Below are 23,338 nucleotides of genomic sequence, written 5' to 3'. Positions count from 1 at the left end.
GGCTCAAGCTAGACTCTAAGAGAGCACTGTTAGTTATGATATATGTGTGTCGTTTGAAATTGTTGGACGAGTTTACAATGAAGAATTCAAAAGCATTAGGTTTTGAGATCAGCGCTCCCAGAGTTGTAAAAATCAAGTCTTGTTGGCAGCTAGCTTGTTGGTGCGTGAAGAGTGTTCCAGTGACGAGGTACTCCCCGGTGCTCCATGCCACATCAGGGGAGAAGAATGAGCTCAGCCCAGAGCACAGACAAAGGTTATGATACCCTGGCTACTTGTCTCCTTCCTGGGCAGCAACCAGGGCAGATTTATGTCCTGGAAAATCTTCTGCGAAGCACAGGCTTCGCCCCCGGCCCCGGGGAGGGCAGCGTCATCACTCATAGAGCCGAAGCAGGAGTTTGGCAGGGAGGGGATCCTCACAGTGGGGGAGCGCTTGGCTCCTTTCACAGTGGGAGTCGGTGTCCAAGAGAGAGAAAGTGTCCATGTTTGCCTCTGCTTTATATGGTATGCGGGCTGTGCCAACAATTATTCGGGGGTGGGGATGGAAAGGAAAGCAAGGAGGTCTCTGGACCTTGTGAATCGTGGGGTCTTCATATACCTGTGCTCCCTCCCTCACCCGATCGTCCTGGCTTCTGCAGACTTTGGTCAGCAGAACCCTACTTTATTATTACTTCTGTACCTTATGGGCCAAACAGCCCCAAGTTCCCATGCAGGAGATTAGGTCCTAACCACACCTGAAGACATGAAATGAGCTCTATGCTCTCATGGTAAGCAAGGAAGAAGGTAGCCACGGGACATGGGAAATTAAAATCGAGGACAGCGTGGACAGAGCCTACAGTTAACCTCTAACTTGAACTTGTTAAACCTTTCTGGCAACCGCAGCACCGGGGAGATAAATGGGCCACCCCCCACGTCTCCCCCACGGCCAGGTCTCCACATCTGCTCGGAGACAGAGAAGGTTGGGGCTTACAGTTTGGCCCTGGCAGGAAGAGAATGTCACTAATTAAATAACTTTCATTTTGGTGCAAGAAGGGACCTTAGGAAACCTCAGAAGAGCAGACCCTTGTTTCGGAGATAAGGAGTCAGGGCCCCAGGCCTGAGCAGCGCTGAGGGAGCACCTGCGTCTGGAACCAGTGACCCGGTGGTCTTGCTGCTGCTTTTATGCCCCCATATGCCCCTCCTGACACCTGCATGTCGAATCTGCCCTCGCACACCCGTTTGGTGTGGTGCACCAATGGAACGGCATCCATTCAGGTTTTAAAGTAAGGCTGCCGTACTGCTCCTTTTTATGGGGAGTTTGGATTGGGAGCTTGAAGGCACGAGAGCGAAGCCTGATGAAAATGAGCTGAGCTAGCAGCGCTGTGGGCGGAGGCCGGGACATCTGCTGCTCCTATCTTGTGCTTGCCAGGGTTTTCCATTGTGCCAGAAGTTTCTCATGAATAAAATTCTTGGAATTTTATCGAAAACAATGAGTCCATGTGTCAGAGATTCATGGATGAGACCAATTCCAGATGTGCAGTGTATTGTATTTTTAGCATACGCATGTGTGTTTTGAAAAGGCCAAGCATAATGCAGCCTGTTTTCACGGAGCTCCTTCTGAAGATGAGAAGGATGGTAGGCCATCCCGCCCTTTGTGTGCAGAAATGGACTGTTCCAACAGAGGACAAATGCAAAAGACTCTGCCGCCCTCTGGGCCTGGGGTGCTGTTCTGAGGCTCCTCTGTGCCTCTTGAAGCCTGAGTCACCTGCATTCCAACCTGGCAAATAAGCTTCAAAAATCAGGATAGCTTGGTCCCATTGAGTTTCTTAACCAAGCTGCTGTAGAAACACGTCCCTGTACAAGTTTATTAAAAACCCATGAGGTTTTAGGGAAAGTTGAAATAGAAAGCATCAGGGATCCCACATGCTGGAAGAGAACACATTTTTGGGAGTGAGAGGAACATCAACTGTATGCCATGGGCTCTTCTAGGGAAAGAAATAGGGGTTATGTTATAAGAACATGGTATCTCCATCCACCATCCCTCCCTCCCTCCACTTACTCATACGGAGAATACCAACAGCATGCCAAGGGATCTGCCAGCAGTTAAAGGTACAGTTTTGACTAGAGGATCCAGATCATTTCTCACATGAAACTTACATTCAATTGATATCATACAAACTAATGTAGAATTACAACCAAAAACCCGACAAGCACTGATCGGGAACGACAATAAAAGCCGAGGCGGTCGCTTATTCTCTGCCCCATATAGATAAAGGTACTTGGCTTTTAATGTAGTGCTTACAAAGGTAGGTGACTAATTGCACATACGAGAATCATACTTTTCTGGCATCTGCGTCCTACACATCAACATGACTAGAAATGGATAGTCCAAACCACTGCTTGAACCATGTGAAGAATTCAGGTCAGGTACATTGACTTTCTGTAATGTGATAATAATTGAAATACAACATTAAGGTTTAAAAAACCTTTTACATATGCTGGCTCATTTGGTCCATTTAACATCCCTGGTTGGGAGCTGGGCAGCTGTTACCAACGCTGTCTTTGTAGTTGAAGAAATTGAGACTCCATCAAGGGTAAGGCCGCTCTCTTTGCACTTGGCTATGCAAGTATGCAAGATCCCCAGTGCACGTGGGGTGTTATTGCAGAGTGGACTCTGATTCAGCAGCGCTGGGGACCAGAATCTGCATCTCCAACAAGCTCCCAGCAAGCTCCTTCTGGGACTTGGAGCAGAAAGTGGTCCCCAAATTTCCCAAGGTGGCACAGGGCGCAAGGGCAGAATCCGGCTTCAAACTCAGGTCTTCTGACCCCAGATCCAATGCCCTTATGCTCTACCATGTTGTTTCCTGCATCGTGGTTGTCTCCATGCTTATCCCAAATTTGGTTATAAAAAGTGAAAAGAGGGGCGCCTGAGTGGCTCAGTTGGTTAAGCGTCCGACTTTTGATTTCGGCTCAGGTCATGATCTCACAGGTCGTGGGATCGAAAATGACATCAGGCTCTGTGCCCGGCGGAGAGTCTGCTTCTCTCCTTCTCTCTCTCCCTCTGTCCCTCCTCTCTCTCTCAAATAAATAGACAAATCTTTTAAAAAATCTTTAAAAAGCGAAAAGACAACATTTCATCTCAAATGAATTACTTAGAAATACAAACTGGATAAAAAGAAGATGAAGTCTTTGACGAATCATCTCTGGGTGTTCTCTGATGGCGGTGATTTGGAAAACACAACCAAACGTGGAGCTCCAGGCCCCACAGAGCCAAGGGTGCAGGAGGGTCTATGGGGAGGGGGCAGTGGTTGTGTTGTTTGCGTTTCCTCCCACCTCAAACTTACAAACAGGATGCTTCTGCACATGTTTTCACACTTTTTGTTCATCTCTAAAGAAGGAAAGAAGCCTGTGGGGGTGGGGGGAAGAAATACATTTCTTTGTAGGAGAACAAAGAAGCTATTAACATCACTTACATATTGTTACTTTAGTTTTTTTAAATCTTTTTATTGAGGCTTGATTGACATGCAAAAAGCCGTATGTATTTAATGTTTACAACTTCATGAGGCTGAGATGATATCCACCCATGAAACCACCACGGCGATCCAGGCTGTAAACACGTCCATCACCTCAACAAGTTTCCTTCCTCCCTCTTTATTTACTTATTTGTGTGTGTGTGATAACACTTAACACAAGACGCACCCTTGTAGCCAATGTTCAAGTCGACAGTACAGTGTGGTTCACGCCAGCCCCGAGCTGTGTGGTGGGTCTCTGGGACACACTCATCTTGCACGTCTGAAACTGTGCACCCTTTGCTTGCTGGGAGAAATAGTCTCCTTTCGCTCTCCTTTCAAATTCTCGGAAGGGCATCCTGCGTATCACCGAGCAAGTAAACAGAAGTCATTTTAAAATTATGTTTGCTGGCTTTCTAATCGCTCCAGGTTCATTGAAATCTCATTTTCGTTGTGTGAGATAGAACTACTCTTTCTTGGAAATTTTTCTGCAGAGCTCCAGGCCCCTGTGAATGCTTCTTCCTTGCTTTGGAATTCTCATCTTCCAGGAAGCCTTATTTTATTTGTATGTTCCGAGCTACATAGAGTCCCCAGTTTCTGCCTACACAGATTTAAGGCAATAGCCTGCTGCAGTCGTGTGGTCCATGAGGGTGACTATGGACATATTACCAGTGACACAGCCTCTGGATTCCTGGTCGCTGGCTGCAAAATCCAATGATCTCCTAAGTGTGGATGTCTTGTTGTGACATGATAGACATTTAGGGACCCCACTTATTGTGTTATGTCGGGGCTGTAATATGATTTCATGACTTTTATGGGTAATAGGAACATCAGCAAACATGTGGTGTTAAGAAGCTCTTTTGATGCTAGTAACACATGCCCAAACGATCCTGCCCTGAAAGTGCTTGCATTTTAACAAATGCAGGAGTTGGGGGAGGAGTATCTGAGCAAAGAGAATCCCAGGGACCGCCTCGGCCTGCCCAGAGCCAAGGAGACACCTTGCGAGTGCACACCAGGGAAATCGGACAGGAGGTCATCAGGGGGGCCAGTCTCCATCTCAGTGTTTTTCCAAGGGATATACTGAGCAGAGGGAAAGACCCTTCTAGGACGAGAAAGGAAGAAATGGGGAAAGACAGAAAGGAGAGAATTCAGGTTTTCTGCATCACCTAGGCAACATCTGTCCCAGTGAGAGTGCTGGACGATGGGGAATATGTGAAGGTCCTCTCAAGTGCTCTGTGCGTAACGATGATGATAGAGACGTGGATAGATGGACTGTGGACAGAGAGATGGGTGTGCATCTGTGTGTGGCAGGGTATATGCACACATCTGGATATATCTCCATATCTCTGCTCCAGCCCATGTCTCGTTCTCCTAGCACAGAGCTGGCATTGTGTGCTGTCGTCTTGTCTGATGCTGCAGCAAGACCATACTGGAGAAGTACCTTCTTTAAAGGGACTTCATTTGCCTACACGTGTTTTTTCCTTTGAGGTTACTCCAAGATTTTTTATATTTTTTTGAAGGACTGAAATAGCAACGTGTTAAATGAGAAAAACGTGCCACAAAGCTAGATGCTGCATTTAATCTACGATTTTAATGTTTCCCGCACTGAAGGGTTAAAAAGAAAAGACTACCAAGAAAGGGCAACCGTGAATCACCTTGACAAGTCCCATGTAACTTAACATTTGCCTTTTTTTGTCTCGTAATGAAAAGACACACTGGTCAGATGAGGTTTCTTATTACGTGAGATGTTGGCTTTATCTGAATGCGAAAGCACACACGTGTAGGATAGAAATTCCTGAGCAGCTGGTGTGTGGTTGTTGGGTGAACGGTGGGGGGTGGAGGTATCCCCTACGTGCACTGTCTGTTCTGTTTGTGTTGCTTTTTTCTCTCCCAAATGTGAGTAGGAGGTGACTTTCCAGGAGCATCCACTGCATAGGGTCTGTCTCGAAGAGAAGCTACAAACAATTGAGCTTATGAGACAACCTAATCAATAGTTTTCCAATACCATTAGGTCTGCAGACATCCATTTAAGGCCACCAAGTGGCATTGGGTCCAGCATATTTATAAATGGTGCTCCCACCTGTCCTATTTTCCCCGTGTATTATTTGCTGAGGGAAGTCTGGCATCCAGCCACGATGAATGCATCCCAATACGCGACCATCAGTTTGAGTCTGAATAATCTGGTTGACCAAAGAAAAGAACAGCTATGTTGATTATGTAAGAAATACCGAACGTATCTAGGGCCTGATGGCTGTGTAGCTTTTAAGTTCATGGGAGAGTCTGTTGGACTTAGAGGGTTCATTTCCATCTTCTGCTGATACTTCAATTCTATCCTAAATCCTGGGATTCTGGGCATTTATTGCCTCACCCTCTCCCACCTCTTCCTTCTACACCCTCTCTTTCTAGAAGGTTCCCTCTCTTATCTATGATAACAGCTCTGCTCTTTCCATGGCCCTGACAAGACCGGGTCGGGAAGCACTCTGTACGTGACCTCCATTAGACCTCTCCTTCCTTCTCATAAGGTCCGGGCAGCGGTGAGGGTGCAGCCTTAGGACACAGGGCCCTGGACCCTGCTTCTGTCTGGTCTACACTACTGACCTCACTCTTCTTCTCAATCCCGCTTTCTCATCCAGGAAAGACGACTGACTTTACGGGACTATTGTCAGAACCGAATGACCATTTTTCATAGATTTCAGATGCCACTGGTTATAAAATGAACCACTATCTCATCTGCCAGCGAGGAGGAAGACGTGCTGCCCATGAACTATGGCACGCCACGTACTGTAAGATGTATCCAGATTTCAGAGCCGGGAAACTGAAAAATGGCGTATCTGAAAGTCAGTGACGTAGGCTTTAAACAGATAGTAATCAGAAGGGGGAATGAAGCATGAGAGACTATGGACTCTGAGAAACAAACTGAGGGCTTCAGAGGGGAGGGGGTGGGGGAATGGGATAGACCGGTGATGGGTAGTAAGGAGGGCACGTATTGCATGGTGCACTGGGTGTTATACGCAACTAATGAATCATCGAACTTTACATCAGAAACCAGGGATGTACTGTATGGTGACTAATATAATATAATAAAAAAACATAAAAAAAAAAAGATATGCATGCAAAGTGCTTCATGAACAGGGCAACCCGGGTATTATGTGATGGATCAGCTGTTTGTGAGTCCAGAGAAAGTGGCGAAAAGATCTCTTACTCCTGGCAGGGGTGGAGTTACGTGATGCGCAAATTCTCCTTGGCTCTGTGTGGGAGAAGTTGAAGGACGAGCTTTGTGTTGGGTTGTAATGGGCTGAGAAGCCCCGTGGAAGAGGCAGGCTCCTGATTTTAGATGACACGGGCTCTCTGGATCGGACACTATGTTGTGACAGCGGCGACGTCTTTAAGAATGTTTTCTAGAGCACGACCATCATGTTACTCAGCATGCTCGCTCCATTTAGTCTTTCCACTTGTTTTTCCGAACTATCGGAGGCACATGACCCTTGAGGAAGCTGGAGATGGGTTTGGGAATCCAGTTCTATGGACGTTGAGTTCCGGCTGTCTTCTGGGTTTTTGAAAACCATGGAAGGACCGTGTCCCTCCGTGGGCTTCACTGGGCTCCAGGCATGAAAGAGAGCTGCTCATTCTGGGACTCACTTCCCCGTCAAGCCCAGATTTCAGGGAAATCCAAGTACTAGGGGTTCTCTGGATTAGCAATATAGAACTTTTAACCATGGGGGTCACAAATCTGAAGCAAATAGGAGCCCAGACCCCGTTTTCTAATTCTTGTACTGGAACTATAGGAGCCTCTCACAAATATTCATCTGTTACAGAAAGGAATTCATCTGCTTCAGGATCCCTGACGTCTTTTGCCGAAAATGTCAGTGCCTTTACAAAGTGCATTTGAGTTTTTATTACTGTCTTTTTAATCTCAGCATTTGGATCCTTCGCTGTACCCACATGTAGTTCCTTGAAAATAAATCAAATTTTAGTCTCACACTATGAAATATCATCTAATTGAGAACTCCCCCACTTTCTGGAACTATCCGTCAACGGTTGTCCCATGACCAAGAGCCAAAGGAATGGGCCTTGTATGTGATTGGTGTATTCGGTATTCATATGAAATAATAAACACTCGAGTACTAACGCAGCAGCACCCTTAGTTTGGGGGCAATTTGCTTAGAATTTATGTGTGTCTCACAAGTTCGTAAAAAATGACATTGGTAGTCTGCCACTTGCCACATCGGACTATCCCAACTTTCCAGGAGCTACAGAGAAAACACCCCCACACACTAGCACACACCAATCTAAAGTTCAGGTCTTTTTATAGTAACATAGAGGCAGGCATATTAAATTATGATGCCATGGTTCTGCCAGGTTTTGACTTTTTTTTTGAGTTCTCTGCTATAAAGCAACCAAAGCAGTTTCCCCAGCCCCGCGCCGGGCCGAAGGTTCTGAGAGCCTAACCTATACATGTTAACTAAGGCATCTGCCGACACCTTGGCAGGTAGGCAGGTAGGTAGGTGAGATGGCCACGGACGAGGAGGGAAGCCAGGCGGCAGGCTGGGAAGCAGGGACAGCGTCAGTCAAGGCCAGAAGTCCCTCGCCGAGCTGGAGTTGAGGGATTCATGTGTTCCTGGTTACCAGCCCGTGTTCAGAGCTCCGTTCTGGTTTTAATCCTACTGGGCAGAGCCTCTCCCGCTTTGAAGTCCCAGAGCTGCCGGGGCGGGAGAATCCTATGCAATAGCCTTTGTCATTCATATCGACCCAAAGGGATGACGAAGCCCGCGTCTCATAATATAGCTAAGTCTAATGGACGGACAGATGCTGCTGGTCTGTGGCGTCTGCGGCTTGTTCTCTTAGGGAGAGCAGCAGTTAATTCTAGTGATTTTCCTGCAGAAGTAGGTCTCCGAAAATCACCCTTCGGCTTCTTTTTACTCCCCGCATTGTTAAAATGGGCTACATGGGCGTGCGTGCGTGCGTGTGTGTGTAAGAGAGAGAGAGAGAATGAAAGAGAGAGAGAGAGAGAGGTTGATTTTGTGTGTTTCCTTTTCCTGACCTGTACCTTAATTCTAGGTGTTCGGCACTCTTGGGTTAGTTATAATCACTTTGGGGCATGCTTATTATTATTTTTTTTATTGCTCTATCTTTCCAGAATGTGGATTACATTTTACTCTTCTTGAGATGTTTATCCTGAAGCTCCCTCACTCTGGGCTCTTTCTCCTCTAGCGAACGAAAGCAACCTTTGATATTCTGAATCACACCACCTTTCTCATTTTTTATGCAAGGTTAACTTTGAGGAGAATTTTAAGCTATGAAGAAAAGATGTGTGTCTCCCTTATCTTTAGCTTTGTAAGTTTTTTTTTCCCTAAATCGATCTCAATTAACTTTGATTTCTTTCTTTAGAAAACCATGTGCCGAAATAATGCTTTGCCAGATGTGAGAACGGGTTCCTCCCTCTCCAAACACACACTGGAGCCTTGTCTTAGTTCTGGGACTTCGGTCTACTTTTAAAACCTTATGCTCCATTGATTTGGTCATTGGAAGGGTTTGCAAGAATACCCTGCTTTATCTTGGAGGTCTACTACTATTTTGACGTTGTGACTCTTTCTGTTGCGAAAATCTTTTTCGTTTTCACTTGTTAATTTAAAACTGGGGCTGTCCCTTACAGCTCACCTGTTTCTGCCAAGTTCTGAGATCAATCGCCCGTTTATTCATGTTTCTCTTCACAGGGAGGCGATGCGAACATGACGTAGTGTATTATCCCCCTCGGAGCCAGGGTGGGAGTCTGCGGGACCAGGCAAGGGGGAGGGGGCAGCTGTCAGCCTTGTCTCCTGTTCTGAGCGTGCGAAACCTTTCCGTCTGGCGCTGCTAGGGGCAGGGAGACTCTGTTCTGCAAACAGTATATAAGGTTTGGTTTATGTCTTTATCAAAGAGCACTCCTGCACCAGGTTTGTGCAGCGACACGGATTGCACTTTCACGCCCAGGTCTGGAAGTTTAGATTCCTGAGATTCCTTCTCTCCCCTTGTGACCGCTGGAGAGAGCCACATCTTTAAGTTGCCCTGACGCCTCCCATGCCCCTCGCTACACACTGAGCTTCGGGGCTGTTGCCTTGTATTGTTGCTGTCGGTGGGTGCTGTGTTTGGTTTTGCCTTGTATTCAAAGATGCCCTAGTTTTGTGGGGTTTTTTCCTTCCTAGTGTCTGATCCTGGCTGTCTGGCTGGCACAACCTGTCCTTTTGTGTTACCGGTTCCACTGCCAGCTTACTCTTGCCCCAAGGGTCACATGCAGTGATTTGAGGGATTTTAAGCAGTTGGGGGTGGCGGGGTGTTACATATGCACAGGCACCTGGCCGTGCTCTGGGGGCCGGAGCACTGTCCTTGTGGCTCTTCCTACTCGCTGGTTCCTAGTGCAGTGCGTCTGGCCTTGAAGTTCATGTATTTGTGACGTTAGTCCTTGGGTAGGTGAGGGGTCGGGTGGCAGAGTGCACACTGGGTTTGGAGGGATGCTTCATGAAATTGCATGGGTTTCCTAAAGATCCTGCTACTTCTGGGTAAGGAGGCGGGAGGTCTGTATCTTAGAAAGGCTGCTTCCTAAGGCTCTGTGACTAACAGGGAGCGTCCTTATCTATTTAAATATCAACTTGAGGAAGAAGAGAGTGCTAATGTAACAATATCCCAAACCAATAAATGTAAGAAAGGCATCTTCAGAGCCCGAGGGAGTGGATGATAAAACACCAGTCGGACGTGTCCCTAATTCCACAGCTCACTTCAGGGTGAGTTCTGGACCTTTCTGGATCTCACATTTTCTCATTTGGGGGTGAGAACTGAAGTTCTCCACAGTCCCCCCAGTATCACAATTTTCTTTTCTTTTCTTCTTTTTTTTTTTTTTTAAGTATGACCTGGGCAGCATTTGCTTCTCAGGGGTTAGTAGCCACACTGAGGATGGCAAAGGGCTCAAATAAAAATGAGCTATCACACGGATTTTTTTTTTCTGTGATAGAAACCAAAATTGGATCATCTCATAGTTCTTCCGCTACACTGGTCTATCATTCAAGTTGTTGAAATTTCCACATCTAATTTGCTATTGCTGATTTGGCCGTAGAATATATAAGCGTAGCCATAGGCTAACTGCTTGTGGGACTTCGAGCCCCAGAGGAGTTAATGATCCAACATAAGGAATCTCTGTTTTCTTTCCACCAACTCATGCAAAGGACCAAAGATATGAACAGCAAATAAAGGAGAAAAAGAGCTAGTCAGGGGTCCAGATATTTTAAACATCCTGGTATTTGGAAGCATCTGGATAATTCACAGCTTTTTTTTTTTTTTCTGGTTCATTTATCATCCAGATGTTTGCCATCATGGAAGCATCCCTCGAAACTCTATTTCAGCTAATAACTTCGAAGTGGAAAAAACTCGTATCTTTGTACGTTTGTCCTCCGGGCTCCATGTCCCCTTACTCTTCTCTTAAGTGCGTCTTCTTTAAAATCTCCTGGGAACGTGGCGGTTTTGCCGTCCCATTTCTTTTTTTAATCTCCATGGCCATTCTGTGCCCTGTCTGCTTGAATTATAGATTGCATTTGTCAAATAATGACACACGCAATTGAATGTCTTCTAAGACCTTTGAAATTCCACTTCCTTGAGTTGAGATTAAAGTGGGTATTATCTGCACGGCTGCAGTCAAGCCGGGGATGCTCGGAGACCCGCAGGAAAGTTTTTGTGGGCTGGCCGGTTCCAACTGCTAGCTACTTTTTTCTTCTCAGACGTAGACATGGATACCATGAAGGTTCCCGCAACTGTGGTCCCCAGTTAGAAATGACTCTAGAGTCAGCAGCTCTTTGAAACATGACCGTCCTTCGGCGTGTCCTGAATGTGTGTTTCTTTGGGCATTCAGGAAGCGTTATCGGTTGTGAGCGAGGACCAGTCATTGTTTGAGTGTGCCTACGGGACGCCACACCTGGCTAAGACGGACATGACCGCGTCCTCCTCCGGCGACTATGGACAGACATCCAAGATGAGCCCACGCGTCCCTCAGCAGGACTGGCTGTCTCAACCCCCAGCCAGGGTCACCATCAAGATGGAATGTAACCCTAACCAGGTGAATGGCTCCAGGTAAGGAGACCCCTGCCTCCTGTTCTCCCGGACTTCTTGTTTTCCTGTCCCCTGAGAAGGCAAAGTGGAAATTAGTCACGTTTCTCCAAAGATTGTTTCAGAAAGCAAGGCCATGGAACGGTAACATCGGGCACTGCTGAGAAAATGTGTTCTGCAGTGGTTTGCGTTGAGGATAGAGGTTGTAAAACCGGTAGTATATTTACCAAGAACTCTCTTTGAAGATGTGGTGTTCAATTCTATTTCCCAGGCACGAGGGCTCTGTGGGAGGGGGCCGTGCCCACATATGGCAGAATTCATCTCTGAGGTTTTTATTGCCTGGAAAATAATGCTGTCTTATGTTTTTATGGAGGGAGAGTGTCAGCTAGTGGCCAAGCAGCGCAGCATATGTCCAGGCCATATGACTTGGCGGACGGGTCTGCTTCATATGGCCTCCACCCCCCACCTCTCCCTCCTCTGTCCCCTTCTCTTCATACACACTGTTTCTTCTCATCTCTACTTATACTTAAAACCCAGCTCTGATGGCCTGTATAAGTATTAACTTTCCCGAGTTTGTCACGATAATGCTGCTGTCACACAGAAGTATTATCAAATGCAGGACAGCCCCTGACACTCCAAAGCATTTCATCAGCTGTGGGTTTGAAAAGTAAAGTTGATTTTATTTTATTTATTTATTTTTAGAGATTTTATTTATTTATTTGACAGAGAGAGAGGGACAGCCAGTGAGAGAGGGAACACAAGCAGGGGGAGTGGGAGAGGAAGAAGCAGGCTCCCAGCAGAGCAGGGAGCCCGATGCGGGGCTCTACCCCAGGACCCCAGGATCACGCCCCGAATAGAAGGCAGACGCTTAACTACTGAGCCACCCAGGGGCCCCTGTAAAGTTGATTTTAATGATGATATAATACCCCAGATATATTCACAAAGAATTTAAAATCTCAGGACAAAGAAAGGATAATTTCTTTCTTCTTCCTTTTTTTAAATTTAAGATGTATTTATTCATTTTAGAGAGAGAGAGAAAAGGTGAGCAGGGGAAGAGGCAGGAATCGAGGGAGAGAGAGAGAATCTCAAGTAGACTTCCCCTGAGCACAGAGCCCAAGGTGGGGCTCGACCCCAGGACCCTGAGATCATGACCTGAGCTGAAATCAAGAGTCGGATGTGTAACCAACTGAGCCGCCCAGGCGCCCCAGGATAATGTCTCTTTAATGTTGCACAATCTGACGTGGAGTAATAGGAAGAGCTCACACTGGCTAGTGTTGTATCACGTACAAAGCCCTTTTAGATCCAGCAAGCTGTCAGTCCTCCAAGGAGCCCCGTGAGGAAGGCTCATCCCCATTCGATGGAAGAGGAAACTGAGGCTTTTCTGGCTAAGTCAAGATCATAGTTTAAAACACCTGGATTCAAACCAGGGGTGTTTGACTCCACACCCAGTGCATTTTCCACTCTGTTGCAAGTATAATAAGCCCTTTTTGCTACCTATATATCTAATGCTAAATGCACTTTTTATAATTGTTATGTTTTATAAGCGCTGGAAACTATTGCGTCAGCTTGTAGTGGACGAACGTGCCAAGTCACAGTCCCTTAGCGGGAATGTTGAGGTGAGGCTGACGTGCCAAACAGGGAGACGGCAGATGTCAGAGATTTCCCCGGCTCCAAGAAGTCCATGCCCTCGGTGCCTCTGGCTGCTTCTGGAAAATGGGAACGGTGACTCTGGTGTTGAATCTTGCCACGATGCCGGTCCTTTAAAGCAATTCAAGCCAAGGCAGGCCCAGCAAGGCAGTAATTCCTAGAGTCCCAAGAGGGCAGAAGGACCTTGGTAGAAAATGCCGTCAAAGGGTCCAGGATAGCTGAGTCCTGGCCCATTGATGGTTACATGTCCCTATTTCACAGGTAACCTTATCTATCCAATAGAATGTTTCCACGGCTCGTTAACTGGTCATCATGCTGTGAGCACGGAGAGTACTTAGCACTTCTTCCAAGGCTAGCTGCAGGGAATACATCAGCGTGTGCATGTGCGTGTGTGTGCACGTGTGTGTGCGTGCGTGTGCGTGTGTGTGTGTGTGTGTTAGAGAGACCTTGTGTGTGGGAGACAGCGAGAGAGAACGCTTCGGACAAAGGCGCTGAGGTGATTTGCAGGCGGCCATGAGCAGAGCGACCCGTGTCCTGGCCCTTGTTTCCAGAGCCTGGCCTTCAGCCAGCTCTAGGAATTGCCAGCCTGGATTTAGCAGCCTCAGAAGGAGACCGAGCAAGGATGTGAGGATGGTGTCACAGAAACAAAACCTTCTCTTGTTCCCGCTGTGCTCTCCCTGAATTTAACAGGCATGTAAATAGGAGAAGCCTGCTGTCTTGCAGGAGACGTGGATGCCATTTCCTTCCAGGCAGGCTTGTGCTTCCCGTCAGTAGCCAGTGCACTTGCTGCCTGGCTGGGGCCATGGGCCAGCCTTCCCAGACTGAGGAGGTCCCCACAGGGATTTGGGATGGGAACACCGAGCCTGGCCAAGGAGCTGGGCCCCCAAGAAGGACAGGGCTCCCAGGAAGCTTCTCCCACATTCCTCAGCCGGGCCGATGGGGGCAGGCCCTTTGGTGGCTCCTCTCAGGTGCAAAGGTGGGTCTCTTTTCCAGGAAATGCAATTGTTTTTGGAGGAACTGATCAGTTTTCTTGTGATGGAACAATGGAAACCTCACTACCCTCCTCTCTCAGGCCCTCACAAAATTCTAGGATAGCTCCGAATGTTCCCATCACAGGAGTTTTAAAGGCAGGTCCAGTCTTACAATCCTTGTCTTCCTCTCTGATCCATGGTGGTAGGTTTGGCGGGTGCCGTCTGTGAGGAGAGCACAGCTGACTCCATCTACCTTTGATCAAGGGCCATATGCTTCCTTGATGGAAAGTGGCAGGCCGGGTGTGAAATGGGGGGAGGGGCTTCAGGAGCTCCAAGGATTTGTGGAGTTGAGCTCTGATGCAGATGTCAGCTGGCCACCAAGTGTCATCGTTACCCACCCCCAAGAGAGAGGAGGGTGACATGCGTGGATCCTTTCTGTAGTAGACACTGATACAGTGCTCCTGCTAACCCTTGCCCACGCTCAGCTGTCTGCTGGAGTTGTGTGGGGCCGGCCTGGTGTGTCCATTGAGTTCTCCAGAGAAACCACAGATAGGCTAGGCACTTGTTTCAAGGAATTGGCTCTTGCAGTTGTGTGGGCTGTCAAGTCTGAGACCTGCAGGGCAGGCTGGCAGGCTGCAACCTCAGGCTGGAGTGGATACTGCCTTAGGGAGAGCTCAGTGTTTCCTCTTTAGACCGTCAACGGATTAGATGAGGCCCACCCACAGTATTAAGGATGATTGCCTTTATTTAATGTCAGTGCATGATAGGTGTTAACAGCATCTGTGCAACATCTTCACAGCAACACCCTGATTAGTGTTGGGTTAAGTCATTGGGTGTGATGCCTTGGCCAGATGGACACAGGAAACTTGGCCACACCTGGTGCTCCCAGACCCTGTGCTGGTCAGTGGTTGGTGGAGCCATTCCTTTCCGACCTCTGAACCAAGGGTCCTATGGGGTGGCCGGTTCCTTGTCACTAAGCAGGTCAGCCTGGCTGGATGGGAAATGGTAGAGTGGTGGGACATCAGATCCGTAGTTCACTGGGACCTAGCAGAGTACTGAGAGGTGGGTGGCCAGGCAGAGTCTGTTCTTCAGAGCATGACACGCTGCCTGAAGCGGCATGGGGGAAGGGGACACTCAAAATCCACCAGCGTAGCTACAGCTTATTTCATCTAGAGGCCCCAGCAGATAGAAGACGGCTGTGGATCAGACCTGCAGGGTTTGCTGACTCACTGCGTGATACTTGCACACGTCCGTTCCAGCTCCAGACAAGAGGCCCTGGACCTGTGTTCATGCTGCTTTCCTTCTGGAGACCTTGGTTGGGCACCTGGCGGTACCAGCCCTACCTGAGGTGTCGGGGTCAGAGGCAGAGTCGTGGAGACAGGGGTGCTGCCCTGCAGATTTTGTGGCGGAGACACTGTGGAGGAGGGCATGGGCACCAGGGACCATGGTGTAGCTCCTGAACTCCCAAAATCTTTCCAGAGACCACGGCCACCTCCCCACCAGCTCCCCTGACGCAGAAGCCTCAGGCTAGTTGGGCCAGGGAGTTAGAGACAGAAGCAAGAAAAGAAGTATCCCTCCTGGCTCCCAGCTCAGCAGCCTTTTCTGATTGTTACTGCTGTGAGCTTTCGTGTGGTGGACTTTTATGTGGCACACGCGCCTCTTGACGTCAAGTTCAAGGAGAATTTACCTAAGTCAAAAACTGCACTTTGGCTGCAACTTGTGAGCTGTTCCCTTTGCAGCCCCCCATTGCTCTTCCACAAAGACCCCCCCCCCCCGCCCCCGCCCAGGACAGGAGCACTCTGTAGCTTGGGTCTTGCCTGAATCTGACCCAGCTCCTTCTTGCATAGAATACCACCCTTGGGATGGTCCTCTCTGCCCTGATCCATCGGTTACCCGTAGGAGGAAAAGACCAAGTGCTTTGGGAGGAGGGAGGATGGAATTCTACAAAACCTCAGCCCTTATGTGCTCACAAGCTCCTGAAATGAGATCCAAGTGGTGAAATGAGATCTGTTGCCGTTATAATAGCGCTCTATAAAAAATAATACAAGGAAAACAGGAGAGAAGGGAACCACCGCTTTGTGAGCCAACAGGGAAGCCGTTGTGGGTTTGGCTTGGCTGCAGCTGTATCAGAGGGCACGGTTCTCGCAGACACGAATCTCACGGCACGCTGTGTAGACACAGGACATCATTTCTCAGCCTCAGGAGTCCATGACCACCCTGCCTTCCCCCTTTCTACGCTCCAGCCTGCCACTCGAGAAACCCCCAAGTGTTCACATAGCGCAGAAGAGTCCGTGCACAGTCAAGGGGCCCTGGGGGGGGGGGTTCGCTGCTGGCCCAGCCTCTAAGCGAGCCCCCTGCTGATGGCCTTAATTTGCTGTGAGGTTGCTAAGCTGAAGCCACTAGAGACAGGCAAGATAGGCCAAGAAATCACACACACACACACGCACACGCACGCACGCACGCACACGCACACGTGTCCAGAACAAAACTGCCCCATGAGCAGGCAGGCAGGACGTGGGCAGAGCCGCTGTTCTATGGCATCTATGGATCTCGGACTCCGAGGGTCAGCCGGGGCTCAGGCATGTTGCATTGGACATCTCTTAAACAGGTGAGGAAGATCCCATGTGGGCCCACCTGGAACCTCGTCGTGGCTGGAACATACTGGATTTGTATGCTGCACTGTGAATCCTGCCCCAGCCCCACCCCCAAACCACCTGGGGTCCTTAACTTCTCACTTGAGTCAGTTGGGTGCGGGTTCCCTGGTGCGGTGAGTCTCAAAGTCAAGCCCCAGGATGAGTAGCATCAGCCCCAGCGGGAGCTGTTAGATTCTCGGGCCCGTCCTGCACCTGCTGAATCAGACAAGACTCTGGGATGGAGCCCCGCACTCTGTGTTTGAATGAGCCTCTGGGGGTTCCCATGCTCACCGGTCTGAGAACCACTGCTCTGGTGCAGGATCCAGGGAGGTGAAAAACGAGTGGCCTGCAGAGTGAAGGGTCTGGAAGAATACAACGTGTGGAGTTGGTCTGTTCCCTGGAGGTCTGTCTGCCTGAGACGAGGAGCGCCTGCAGGCCTGGGCCCCTCTCCACTCCCCCAGGCCACTTCCTTTAGCCACACAGCTCTCCTGTGTTGGCAGGGACAGTGGGGTTTCCTCCCCTGGACAGATGAGCTAACCGTTCTGTCTCAGAGGCGTTACCTCCAAACCCTGACCATTTTGATTTCTTGCAGATAGTTCACACTCGCAAACCACTGACTTGCCCCTCGTTTGAGTTTATTACAGCGGGTCACTTTACCTGGACTCGCCCTCACATTACGCTCGTGAGATGTCTCCAAACAAAACCACATGTTAAAAATTGTAAGCATGATGAAGGGACTTGCCATCCAAGTGTATCGGTGGCTCTCAGGAAATACTCGCTGGGGGGACATTAAAAATAAAAAAGGTCTCCGTGTTAGGATGGGGATGGTTCTTGGACCCCGCATGTCAGTCGTGTTGAGCTGTGCCCAGCAGCCGCCTACAGAACGGAAACTCGGCTGAAGGTCTTTTCATGCCACGTTCCCTCATTTGACATGCAACACTCGATATTTGATACTTGAAAGTGCTTTGCTGGGACTGCTCTCTCTCCATGCCTGTCAACTTTGCTTGTTGAGATTTGACCTAATGTGTATTTTCCTACACTTCCTGTAAGACTTCAAGTATTATGGTAGGACAGTGACATGCACAGCGACAATCACATTTGCTCCTTTCTGCCTCCGGGTTCTGAATCAGATTGGCATACGAGATGCCTCCTCATTAAGGTCGGCCATCTTCCAAGGTGTGGGTGGCTCAGTGTTGGAGACTTGCAAGCTAGTGAATTTTCCGGACGGCGATAGTGAGGTCAGTTAGTAATAGCTTGTCCTGCTCGTAAGGGGCCTTGAGTCTGTACAGATGTCAGTTCGTGGGGCGGCAAAAATGAGACACGGGCCGAGAGAGTCTTGCTCAGGGAAAGGTCAGGAGGGAGACAGACTCTGCTGTTGCTTCTCTGTCTGGAGCAGACCTTTCCTCCTGCCCTCTCCTCAGCAGCCACTCATTACTCTCTTTGCCATCTCTTGGGATGTCAAGTGGATGGGCGCCATTTTGCAGGGAAGAGAGCCTAGGGGCCCCGCTCCCCATTATGACGCATGGGAATCCCATCGGGTCACTGTGGGTGTTGGCAGAGGCAGAGGGGGACTGCTTTGGCATTTTCTATCTTGAAAGTGAAATCATTTTGGTTAACGAGAATTTACATAGCCTGTTATGGAAATAAAAAAACTGAAGCACCTTGGTGGCTATTGGGCTTAATTCTTTCCTCTCGGAGAAATGAAAGTGTTTCGAGCAAAAAACAAAAACAAAAAAACAAACAAAAAAGACAATTCCCAAGGTAGAAAATATGCCACATCTCATCCTGAGCCTGTAACTGTTTATAGAGATCCTATTCTATAGACTATTTTATTTCCAAATGATGAACCCCAAAAGGATGCAGCTCTCCCCAGATTTCAGGATCTCGCTGATATCCGTTCTCAGCTGTAGCGAGAAAGAAAAACTTCAATAATGAAACTCAGGGAAACTTCAAACCCCTTTCAGGCACAAAGAACTAACTGTTGGGGAGTTGGTGGTGACTTTTTAATTAACTGAGTCTTCAGCTGCTCTGGAGAAGGGGAAGGGGACCGGACTGGAGGGAAGAGGCCGGGATTCCAGGTGTAAGACAGCATATTTAGTAAGGGTAAAAATAACACGCAGCTGCAAAGACAAACATCTACAGTTTCAGTGTGAGCGGGGAGCCCTCCATGAATCACTGCCAGCTCCACCCGCTACTCAGGCCAGGGGTCTGAAGCAGCTTTTCCACTGCCTCTGATTCAGAAATAAAACAGACCCACAAATTACCCCGGCGCTCTCCAGACAATCCCCTCCTTGTCTGGGGTCCTGAAAATACCTTTTGTGGTGACTTACCTCAATTCATGCTATGAAACTCGATTAGGAGTTTGTTCGGTCGATTAGAACTAAGTATGTGCTTTGAGGGTTCTTAGGAAGAAAACCACCTGAAAAGGGTTTTTTGGTATTCGGGTTTGAGACAGGCCCGGAAGGCATGCCCGGGCCAGCCTCCCACGGAGGGCCCTCTCTCAGAACTGACCTCTTTGGGCTTTTAGGGCAGAGCTGCCAAAGAAAACCTTTGTGTTTCTCTCACGTAGCTTCATCGCCCAGTAAACTGAAGAGAACATTCGGGAAGATAGTGACATTCTAGTAAACAGTGATGAGCTGAAGACTGCATGGGAGTAACGTTAGCCTGCTTACCCACATAAGAGTCAGGATAGAGAACGTGGTCTTGGAGGGCAAGAGTAGGTGGAGTCAGGGAGCGGGGCCTTCTTCACTCAAAATGCAGACTCCAGGAGAACAGGGACACGTGCGAATCCCTAGCACCTGGGACAGGGCCTGGCAGAGAGCCTTGCTCCATAAATACTGGTTAAAGGGGTGACTGAACTGAGAAGACCCAGGGCCAGGGGAGAATCTAGGGAGTGTGGGTTTATCCAAAGGCACTATGGCCCCGTGAAGGGCTCAGGTTGCACGTAGCCAGCATGGATTTGTGTTTGGGGAAGATCAATCTGGAAGTAAAGCATGTGGCAGAGAGCAAGGCAGTGGACAGCTGTCCTTTAAGGGCAAGAGGAATTCAGGGATAAGAAGAATGGGTCTGGAAAAAGTAGGTAGATTTTCAAGAGGATTGTGGGTTTGTTTCCACCCACTTCTAGAAGAAGTGTACTGATGTTCCGAATTTGATTTTGACTTGCCCTGGACTTTCTCTAAGGCCCTAGCGCCTCGGCTAACTGTTGTGAAGTGACAGTGAATCACAGATTTAATGTGGCTAGTGAGCTCAGGGTTGTCGCCCGGGGCCGTTCGGTGACATTCTTGGATAAATGAGGTCCATTCACACAGCACAGACCACAGCGCAGGGCTGAGGCTCCATTCTTGTCAAGCTAATGGCCACGTCTGTGCCGTTCACTGCAGGCTCTTTCCATGATGGAATCTCCCTGCTGTAAGTAGTCTCTGATGTGAGAAAACCAATGTCAGATGCCAAGTTCATTTTGTTTTTCAAAAACAAAGCCCCGACTTTAATTTCTCAGGACATTTTCACAGGTGCGTTACCCCTTTTAAAAATAAGGTATTATGTATAGCAACAGCTAAATGAAGCTTTTGTCCCCACCTGTGTTCCACTTGATCTTAAAACCTTAGACTATTTTCCCGATGGTCCAACTTCTGTCCTGGTCCTCAGTTCTTGGGCCCACGTTCTGGATCAGTTTCATTCCTGCCGTGCCTCTTAGCATGGGGACCTCTCATTGGATTTCCTCCCATGCTCTCCAGTGTAAGCCCATCATCTCTGCCAAGCGTGCACTGTGCCGAGTCTTGTGGGGGGAGCATTGGATATTCAACTGGAAACTGAGATGATCAACCTTTTTTTTAAAAAAAACCAGACTAATCAAAATTCATACGTATGTCCACATCAACACGCCATCTTTGGCTTCTCCCTGGAGGCCTTGCCTTTGCACGTGGCTGCCCCTGCTCAGCTCACATCTGCTAATCTCTCCATGACTGCCTTTGGGGCCACTCCCAGGATATCCTTCTGAAAATACCCAACAGTAATGAAACGGAGTTTTCTGAGGGTCCATTCAGTTATGTTTCACGTCCATGAGAGTGACTCATGTGGACTTACCAGGTGAGGTCCTAGAGTGTGGTGGCCAAGTACTTGGACACAAGACCCCAACAGCTCAGGTTCAAATCCAGAAAGGTCTGTAAATATTTGTTTGCCCACAATACATTAGGCACTCTCAGAGGCCTATTGGGTTTAAAACACGAAATAGGAGATTGTGGAAACTGGGATAGATAGCATTCCATTTCTCAGGATCTTTTTGCCTTTCCATTATTTCCATTACTCTTGATATCCCTTCCCTGATTTCCTAGGTTGGCCAGTTCTTTCCAGAGCGTCAAGAAATCGCAAGTATGGGGGACTAGCTGAGCCTGTGTAGTCTCTTGATTTCTGTAGCCGAAGCAGCTGAGTCCTATGTGCTTGGAGCACCCTGTTTTGTCACCAGCCCCCTGGCGCTGTGTGGAATGCTTTGGATCTGTGATCAGATACTGGGAAGGATATTGTTTACTGAATCACCCACTTCTCTTCAGGAGAAGCCATGAAAGAAACTTCTGCTTCTGCTGAGTAATTGGTTCACCTTTATGTTTCTGACACCTTGAACTGTAACAGGATACACTTCCTTCTTTGCTTTGGCTAGTAGGAAGCTCAGAGATAAATTGGTGTCCTACCACTAGCAGCTGTAAAGAGTAAACCAACTCAACGTGCTAATATTATGTCGTGATTAATTACTTTTCTGCCTTATATTCCATTCACTTCCATTCATTTGTTTATTCATGTTATCATTTGTCTTGTATGTATTTTTATACCTGTCTTTTATCATGTCGTCTTGTATGCAAGCTTATAAACTACACGTAGTTTGGAATGATGGAATCTCCTTTTTAGAAAAATGTTCACACAAACTAAACATCTGTTAGTCTAAGTAGCTTCTGGAGAGTCATGTCTGGGAGCTTGGGAATGGAGCTTCTTACAGCCCCTTGATTCTGAAACTCTATGAGAACCCAGTGGGATCGGGGGATATGTCTGACTTCTCATCTGAATTTAAATTTAGTGCTGTTTCCAATGTATTTGATATTCTTTGCCATGTCCCTTCACAGTTAATTTGAAATATTATTATGTCATTAGAGTAAGTGCTCATTATCTCGATTCACATGAACTTTATTCTCCAAATGCTCTTTACGAGTAGTTCGTTCTTTGAGGCTCAACAAGTCAACTTAACTGGGCGTGTGTCTCCAGTTATCTGAAGAAGGGCACCAATGCCCCATCTTTTTCATCACGAAGGTAGAAAGGGCTTTCTGCACTATGTCTGTATTTCCTGGTGTGACCACAATTACACCCACATGCCAGGGAGACCCGTGAGGTTGCTGCTGAAACTAACCTCTTAAAGCTGTGTGGCCCCAAGGGGGCGGTGGGGGAGTTGGGAAGTGATATGGCGCCCCAGCTGTTGTCTGGTGCCTTGGCAAAATTCTTCCCTTTGCACCAGCCTTCCCCTCCTGGGGCGACCTTAGCTCAATGTGGGATTTCTCCTGCTGTGACAGAAGGGAGCTGTCCTCCCAGCTCCTGTTCCCTCTCACTGATGCCACACTCTCTGTGGGACTGTCAAGACTGGTGGTTTTCGGGTTACAAATAAAACCCAGAGCTGAAAATGTGCATTTGAGAATGTGGTTAAGACACAGTAATGCTTTTTTTTTTTAAGATTTTATTTATTTATTTGAGAGAGAGAGAGTGAGAGAGAAGGAGCACAAGCAGGAGGAGGGGCAGAGGGTGAAGCAGACTCCCCACTGAGTTGGTTCCATTGGGAACCCAACACAGGGCTTGATCCCAGGACCCTGAGATCATGACCTGAGCAGAACGCAGACGCTTAACTGACTGAGCCACCCAGGTGCCCCATGACACAGTAATTCTCAATTTACTTTATTTTATTGTGGTAAGAACACTAAACATGAAGTCTACCCTTTCAACAAATTTTGAGTTGTACGTTATTGGTGACCAAACGTAGAATATTACAGAGCAGGTCTCAAGAGATTTTTCATCTCGCTTGACTGAAACTTGATGCTTGTGGATTAGGAACTCCCCATTTCCCTTCTCCCTAAGCTCTTGGAAACCACTTCAAGTCCCTGGGTTTGACCATGTTAGACACCTCATGTAAAGTGGAGTATTTGTCCGAAGCATTTGTTGTTCCGTGCCTGGCTTCTGTCACTCAGCACCACGTCCTCAGTGTTCATGCGCTGTCAGAGACTGCAAGCTTGCCTTCTTTTATTTTTTTAATTTTTTATAATAATTTTTTATTATATTATGTTAGTCACCATACAGTACATCCCTAGTTTTTGATGTAAAGTTCCATGATTCATTACTTACATATAAGGAGACGAGCATTCCACCGTTGTATATACCACGTTTTCTTTGTCCATTCACCCACGGGGGTGGACAGTTAAGTTGTTTCCCCACCTTGACCATCGTGACTAGTGCTGTAATGAACATAGGAGGCTAATATCTCTTTGAGATTTGGATTTCCATT

General features: G+C 47.9%; 1 protein-coding gene across 5 annotated transcripts in view; it reads left to right on the top strand.

Moving 5' to 3' along the window:
• The window catches only part of ERG (ETS transcription factor ERG), a 177,059-nt gene that overhangs the window by 110,170 nt on the left and 43,551 nt on the right, over nt 1-23,338 (top strand). For 4 of the 5 annotated variants that reach the window (XM_045813481.2, XM_045813480.2, XM_045813478.2 and 1 more), the window contains one exon: nt 11,362-11,579. The exons of the other annotated variant lie outside the window; for it this stretch is intronic. In XM_045813481.2, the coding sequence (XP_045669437.1) occupies nt 11,362-11,579 (218 nt within the window). The remainder of the gene's footprint in view (nt 1-11,361; nt 11,580-23,338) is intronic. 5 annotated transcript variants of the gene reach the window in all.

Source organism: Ursus americanus, chromosome 4 (assembly GCF_024610735.1).
Source record: "Ursus americanus isolate L20-20 chromosome 4, mUrsAme1.1.p, whole genome shotgun sequence".
NCBI lineage: Eukaryota > Metazoa > Chordata > Mammalia > Carnivora > Ursidae > Ursus > Ursus americanus.
The sequence above is the reverse complement of the archived record's forward strand: the minus strand, read 5'-3'. Positions and strand labels throughout refer to the sequence as shown.